We start from the raw sequence: 7,881 nt of genomic DNA on the forward strand, positions 1-7,881 counted from the left end.
GGATAACGACTGACTAGATCTATTTTAGATTTATTATTCAATAAATACATAAACTGCCATCCCCATTACAAAGATGTTAAAGGCCTGTGGCTACTTAGTTTATTTAAACTGTCCTGAGTTTTCATTTAGAATACTTAAATGGAAATCATTTGAAATTATTCTTTACATTGATAACAAAATTTCCAAGGAGGGCAACATTTATGATTTACAAAGATGTGTACAAACAAGCTGTGTAGCTGCAGCTGGTAGTTTTATATCTGAGCTATATGTCTTTATTCTCTTGGTTACAACTAAATAGTTATAACTCCAAATATTTACAGCAAAGTAAAAACATCACAGGCCACAAAACGGTTCCAAGTGCTGAATATTATTTTATCCAGTGTTAGTGTCTAACTTCACAAAGTCGACCTAAACATTTTTAATGCTGCGCCTCGAACAGGACACACCAACACAAACAGGACAGTAACCACTTAAATACAGACACCATCTTCAGTTGAATGTAGTATTACAGTCAGGAGGCAATGCAAGCATGTCCTTTTTAAAAAGTCTTCCCCACTCTCCCTCAAAAAAAAAAAAAAAAAAAAAAAAAAAAAAAATTCTTCATAGAGTTGGCACCTCTTCTTTGTTGCCCCGTGCGTTTGGTTTCAGCACCGGATCTAGGGACAGCGACTCACATCCCTCCATTACGCATGCGTCATCTTTTTTTTTCTTTTCTTTTTTTGGTTTCCTCCATTGGGATTGAACACAGCAATAAAAGATTGAATTGGTCGTCAAGCTCATTGGTCTCACAGACACTCGAAAAACTTTTGTAATATATAACATTTCTTTGTCAAATAACTGGCAGGTGCTTTCCAGAGTCTTTAGACTATATTTAAACACTGCAGGCCGCCCTCGCCCACACCAGAGATTGCAGTTTTTCCTCAAACATCATACAGGCAATTCTATAATGAGAGTTACAGGCTAATCCTTAACTAGAGCAACTGTTAACAGGCTACTTGGTGAATTCCGGCTGTTTTGCTGTCTTTCTTTCATTGGAGCGTAGGCCTAAATAGGTTGTGAGATTGTGCGCTCAGCAAAAAAATTCAACCCATGGTTACACCTGCTCTGATTTGACATTCTGTCCACTGCTGGGTGGGTCTCTGGGCCTTCAGCTCAAGTGTTTTCCATGCGGACAGATGGCGAGAACTCATATATCGCTGGATTTGTACATATCGGAGAGGAGCCTGGTGATGGGCACGTTGCCGATGGTCTTCTTGAAGAACACCTCCTCTATGGTGGACGGGCTGACCGAGCGGAGAGCAGGAAGCAGCAGGAGCAGCTTGCCGAAGCGACACGGCTGAGTCGGGTACCTGAAACACATCACTCGGTGTCAAAAACAGGTTCTGTTTCCGGTGCTTTGTGATAATTACCTTGAGTCACTGTCAACGCAGCCAATTAGCGCACACCTGTGACAAATAGCTGCTAATTAAAAACCAGGTTCTTCTGTCGCACCTGTGCAAAATTACAGCATGGTACTGTGGCTTATTGCCTCATTAACTTCATAATGAATGTGACTGCTAATGGTAACCTGCTGGAGACGACACAGCGTGCGCAAAGCGTGCATGATTGGTTAATAATGGATATGTAGTCTTACCTGGTGTGTATGTAACTGTTGAGAGTGAGCTGTGCCTCGTCTTGTAGCGCAGCGATGGCGCTAGCGTTACGGAAACTTCTTAACTCAGTGCCACCATGCGTAGGAACTGTAACACACAAGCAGGACATTCACTACTATTGAAATACAGGTGATGGTGTGATACATGAATAGCTTAGTAACCCGCTTGTAGAAATGATGGTTCCTCATATAAAGCCTTGTTCGGTTTAATGACAACACTATAAAAAAAATACTCACCAGCTTTGAATGTCACGATACATTTCAAACAGGCGAACTCTGTTGCATCAAGACGCATCTGTCTGAATCTGGTGACCACCTCTTGAAGCGCTTGTATCTCGGACATGATCTTATTCATCCGCTGAGACTCCGTGTTTTCAGTGTTCATCCCTGATGATAAATATGATGAAAACGTCATTTTTCAGGATAACACTGCAGCTGTATACAGTAACTGACTTTGCAACCACAAGTCACATCTGCAGCTCATGAGGTCTGCATAGTGGCCTGTATTCCGTTAAAGCTCACTCGTGCCTTTTACATACCAGAAACAGCGAGAAGGGTGGTGGAGTCCACAGGAATGGCCCACTGCGCAATGCCGAGAACAAATAATTCCCTCCAAGCGTCCTCCAACAGAATAAGCTGCAAAGAGGAATTGTTTCACTGTTTAACTCTATTCCATACACCACACTGAAGTAAATATTTCTTATACTTTAAGCCTTTTTAATCTTATAAAGCACTGAAACAACAGTAATCTGTGCGTAAAACGTGATGGATATGTATTTTTCCATATTGTGCACAGTTTGAAAGCTTTACGAAGTCCCAGCTTCATAACATCATTTGGCATCAAATATTTATATCAACTGTATTACTGATAACTATTATTGATAGTGGTAAATTGTTAGATGTGGGGTATCTTCTAATATACTTCCAAAATAAGGTTTTGGCAGCTTCTCTTCACTAAAATAGGCCCACAGGATAATGTAAATCTTTACAACTCTTCTTTAGTCAATCAGTCAAAATGTACCTGGTCAGATAAGGGGAGCGTGGAGAACGCGGGCACACTTTTTGCCCACTTGATGCTCATGAACAGGAGGCGCGCCGCCGATTCACACACAGACTCCGTCGCGACCTCGTAGAGGTACATGGGGGTGCCGTTGACTTCGTGGGGATACTGGAGGACAAAGTTCGAAGTGAGAGTGGTCATCATTTTCATCATTATTATTTGTTATAATGGAGCACAGTTCGGGATTATTGTGCACAACAAAGGTCAAATTCCAAGCCCCAGCACCTGGTTTTATAATTATTAGTGTTGCTTGTGGTGGATTTACAGTGAGAAATCTAATTGGCGGATTTGTGGCTCTTACAGGCTGCTAAATCAGGGCAAGAATTTCAACTTCTAACCCTTACGAAAAAAATGTAATCCTATAATAAGATTTGGAAAGGCTAATACAAATATCCACAGAGTATCATAAACTTTTGAGGAATTGCATATTCTGAAAATGGTACATGTATTTTTTTAGATTGCATTAAATTCTGTAAATTACCGTGAAAAACTCTTAAGACTCACTATGCAGTATACGGAGTGATTTGATCAGTTTATGCATTCCTATAGGTATCTTAGAGGAATGTATGGAGATGTAGTTAAAATTACTAATAGGTCAAGTAGAATTTATATGTAGTATCAGATTGAGAAAATTTGGAAAAACACTATTTAAAAAAATCCCAATAAAGAGAACAAAACGGTACCTTCGGTGTAGGCTGTGCCAAACCCACGATGGCTTGTCTCTCTGGTGTGGTGGCGACTGTGCTCATCTCCAAGTTGTGAGGCTCCAGTTGTGTGACGGTGGTGAAGAAGGGAGGGCCGGGAAGAGAGGATCCCGGGAAATGGGTCGATGATCCGTTCACCTCTTTATGGCCCCGGAAATATAGGGCGACCTGTTTGCGGATGGTGGACGTCCGGGGCCCCCTCTCATGTTGGACGGCTGTGAAACGAGACAGCAGGGACACAGAGTAAAGGAATGAACTCTCACCAAAGATAACTGTTCCTAAAATTAATTAAGAACTCAAAGTGCACATTTTGTTTGTGTGAAGGAAAAATAATTGGCTCTAATGAGGTGTGTAATCGTGTCTCCATGGAGTATAAATAACATCCCCTCTAAAACAAGTAAAGAATATGTAATTATCAACATGTTACTTCTTTTGATGTTCGATTAAGAGCGTTAATACACTTTTCAATCCGAGCTGTCCACCTCGAATTCAAACACCACTGCATGGCGTGTCTATGGTCAAAGTGATAATTCAATTAAGCCCATTTACCGTCTTTATTCATGTTCACTTCCAGACACTTTTTCAAACGGCACGCTCGGCACTGGTTTCTGTGAGTTTTGTCTACAGGACAACCACCCTGTACGGAAACAGAGAGAGAGAGAGAGGAAAAGAAGAGAAAAAGCGTTACAGCTTCCGTTTGAATTAATCTCAGCTTGCACAACAGAAGGGCTTCTCGCTATTATCTTCCTGGGAGGCCAATCTCCAGGTGAAAGATCGTGCTATTATCGTGTAGTTATCGACCTGCTCCCCTGCGGCTCCAGTGCAGCCTCATCCCGGAGGATAAGTACTCTATCCCGCCCTCTGCTGCCTAAATCCTCGCCTTCGAGTCATCACATTAGATTGGATTACACCTGATATATTACAGCACACGGTGTTTAGCCTAATATTTAATGGTCCAGGCATGACACAATTAGGCTCAACAAGGGAGACTTAACACACCACCACAAGGGGAATCCAAATAGAATGTGCGCGTAAAATGCGCATTCCGTGCGTAAAGCTATTCATGGTTTTTGGATGAGGACCAGTGACAAGTCACTTAAATCCTGTGTTTAATAACCAGAGCATGCAAACATGTCTAGGGACAAGTGCAGTAATAGCTGCTTAGTGACAAGATATTATTTAGTAAATGTGATAAATAACTGATTAGGCTCAAATGACTGCACGTGGCTTCCCCTTTGCTTGCACCTCTAACTTACTTCATTCTTTCTGTAATACAATGAAAACTGACACGATTAAATGGACCAACTCATAGTGAGTGCATTTTGCCACTTTAGGCCCATAAGAATATTAGTATAAAAAAAACTAAAACTTGAATAAGATACTAGGAGGCCTCACCTGCGAGCCAGATTTACAGACGTAAGTCCTGTTTCTGCGGATGCTCCTCTTGAAGAATCCCGAGCAGCCGTCACAGGCGTAAACACCATAGTGTTTCCCTGAGCTGCGGTCACCGCACACTTTACATGGGATGTCCAGAATCCGACCTGGGAGAGGCCAAATTTAAATTAGATTCAATGCTCACTTAATTATTAAGTATTGGGAGGCACCTATAATTTAATACAATTTCGTGAAAAAATGTGATTATTGGATTGTGAATATTGAAGTCAAATTGCAAGGATAATTTTCCCAAATTGATGCCAAACTTGAGAAAATTGTTCCTTCACTGCGTTTTCAGAGTTTTGCAGTTTAGTTCTGTAATTCAGTGAAGTGAGTTTCACAGGTGTGCAGGTTACCTGCTTGAATTGGCACTGCATATGGCCATAAGTGCCAAAAATGAACTCGTTTTAAATACACTGGACAAATCGTGCAACAAATGACGGATAAATGTTTTTGTCCGACAATACACACACACACAAACACACACACTGGACAGCGCCCCGCGCCTCGTCCGACCATGGGAATTCACTGCGCACATTTCAAGAATAAAGTCCGGTGGGAAGCGTCATATCTGAGCTCTCTAAGACAATGCCTGAGGGCGCACAATGGAGACATTAGGGGAAAGTGTTAACTTAATGATTTTCCCCCATTGAACCTCGTCTGACTGCCTGGATCTCGACAAGCTGCCAACTCCCCTTCATAATGGGACTCGACAGCTGCTTTATCCCGCAGGTCTATAGGCCCCGGGATTAGGGAGTGACACTGCACCATGAGAATAATGCGCACCAACTCGTTTCACCAACTCAAATGAAGTGTATGTAAATCGACCCCGGTGTAGATGAAAAAATGTGATTTTTTGTGTGTGTGAAGATTTTGTATTCAAATCTATGAAAAAGAAGTATATTTGTATGCATATGAGGGAGTCTTTTTTTTATTCTGGAGGGAAAAGCCGTCTATGTAATTACACTGACGTTTTGCCACCTGCTCATTGATTCACCAGTGACCCGTCAAAAAGGGTAGCATGGGAATAACTAGTCAGCAGCAAAAACAATGACTTCAGGAGAGAATTATAGGGCTTCAATTGCCAGATTATTAAGAATCAGGAGACCATACAGGCTTTTCAACTGTAGGCCACAGCCGTGTAATTGCCATACAGAGAGAACTAACTTTTCAGCATTTATGTCAATTAAAAGTAAGCAAGAGTTAGCCTGTTAAGTCAACTTCTTATCACGAGAGTAATTAAACCTGCTGTATAATAACTTAGCCCATCTTTATTCTAGTCGTCGACAGGCCTGGTGAATTATATATATAATTTTTACTCATAAAAATCACGGCTGTACTCATTGGAGTCATTTATTGATGAAATGATATTAAATAAATCAAATCTACGCACGTCAAGTTCATTTGCGCGCTCCCTGAAATAAAACATTTGAGCGTAATTCAATTAAAGATTACGAAAAGAGCCCCAAATTTCAACAAGTTAAGATCAAACAAATATAAAACTGTAGATTGCTGGGAGTCAATTAAATAAAAATGACGCACAATTTTGTATTTAACTTGCCGCTGTGGGGGTCCAATTCGTCCCCATTGTGTGGCGTAATTGCTAGAAGATATATGGCATATTCTATTAACGTAATCACCATCAAGACGAAAACCTGCTAAAAGAGGTGGAAATTCAGTTTTAGTGAGTGCAGGAAACGTTGCACTGACCACCCATAAAGCAGGTATGAACTTGAACGACGGTAGCTGCGCTGTTGTAGCGTTGAGTTGTTTTTTTTAATTCTAATTTAAAAACGTGTTGGTTATCTATAGCAATGTGACCGTCTTCTGCACGACAGAAGCAACACTTTTGAGATGAATAGCACATATTTGGATGTGGAAGAGGAAACAGAAGAGAAATTTCCTCTCTCTTTTCAAACAGAACAATAGCCTACTTTAGGCCTATATTATAATCTAAGTGTGATTTAATTTGAATTCATTACGAGGCCTAAGAGAGGGATAATTGCTAAGGTTGAGAAAAAAAATGAACTAAGTCAAATGTAATTTAAACCATAAAAAAGTCTTTAATAATTTATTTTAAAATGAGTGAATACATTCATTATTAATAAAAATTAATTTGAGTTTTTTTTAACGCGCGCAGACACAATCACGCATTTAAAGACAGATAAGAGCTGTTTATTTGGTTCATTTAAAAGAGTCGAGCAGCTGTACAGTAAGAGAAGTATCTCTTCCAGGAGCCTTAAAATCAAATTAACAGGAAATATCTGTCTGTTTGCTCCATCAGGCTGTTTTAAAGGCGTTATTGTAAATGAAATTTCAGGCAACAAGTGGCATCAAGTGAGACTCTTTGAAGAGGGATATTCGGAAGGCGCATGGACACAGGTTATTTCTTTTACATTTCAAATGCGTGATCTACTTTACAAAATATGTTCCTGACGTCATGGATACAAGTTTATGCGGCTGAGCACTCAAGGGGGGAAAAAAGACTCGGACTACAGCTGTTCCCCATGGATCACTACTCACATTTTAAACCCATGAGGGAAAAACTGACTTGATTATTGAAAGTAGAACTCAGATGACATCAAGCCGTGTGAGTAACAGTGCAGCAGGTTTATGTAAACTTTAATTTTTACACTTCGTGCCAGAGTAAGGCCTTGTTGAGGTGTCTCTTTCTAACACACTGGGACTGCTCCGTGTTCTCCGTCAGGAAAGAGAAAAGAGAAACTTACTTGATTTGACATTCAGAATATCCAAACAGCCACTTGTTGATCCGGCGGGTTTGCTCATCATGGATACGCGACTTTATAATAAAGTGTGGTATGAAAAATGTCCTCTTTTTTAAGTCTTGGTGCCAAAAACAGTCAAATTCGTGAAGCCGCAGCACTTTCCTTTAATTGTTTACCAGCAGCGATGAAATTGGCAAGTCAAAGCCCCGAGTTGCCCAAGTTGACAGAGTAGCTTTCTCCACGATCGACGACTCCAAAATCAAGACACACGGTAGCGCATCGTATCGGGGAACCTTTGAGACAGGA

The 7,881-nt window shown here is 40.7% G+C and overlaps 1 protein-coding gene across 1 annotated transcript; it reads right to left on the reverse strand.

The window, feature by feature from the left end:
* Positions 1–14: 14 nt before the first annotated feature.
* On the reverse strand, positions 15–7,636 carry nr2e1 (nuclear receptor subfamily 2, group E, member 1). The gene is made up of 9 exons (XM_042391187.1): positions 7,579–7,636; positions 4,811–4,956; positions 3,965–4,052; positions 3,395–3,630; positions 2,673–2,819; positions 2,191–2,287; positions 1,889–2,038; positions 1,634–1,739; positions 15–1,349 (listed from the first exon to the last, which is right to left on the reverse strand). Exons 1-9 carry the CDS (start codon positions 7,634–7,636, stop codon positions 1,187–1,189), a joined length of 1,191 nt encoding a protein of 396 aa, XP_042247121.1. The 3' UTR covers positions 15–1,186.
* Between the last annotated feature and the right edge of the window lie 245 nt (positions 7,637–7,881).

Source organism: Thunnus maccoyii, chromosome 17 (assembly GCF_910596095.1).
Source record: "Thunnus maccoyii chromosome 17, fThuMac1.1, whole genome shotgun sequence".
Classification (NCBI taxonomy): Eukaryota; Metazoa; Chordata; class Actinopteri; order Scombriformes; family Scombridae; genus Thunnus; species Thunnus maccoyii.

Coding starts and splice junctions, on each gene's coding strand:
- nr2e1 (XM_042391187.1), bottom strand. CDS start 7,636: ATGAGCAAACCCGCCGGATCAACAAGTGGCTGTTTGGATATTCTGAAT. Junction 3,631..3,964: donor AGTGAACATGAATAAAGACG/GTAAATGGGCTT, acceptor CTCGTTTCACAG/CCGTCCAACATGAGAGGGGG. Junction 2,039..2,190: donor CACCCTTCTCGCTGTTTCTG/GTATGTAAAAGG, acceptor ATTTATCATCAG/GGATGAACACTGAAAACACG.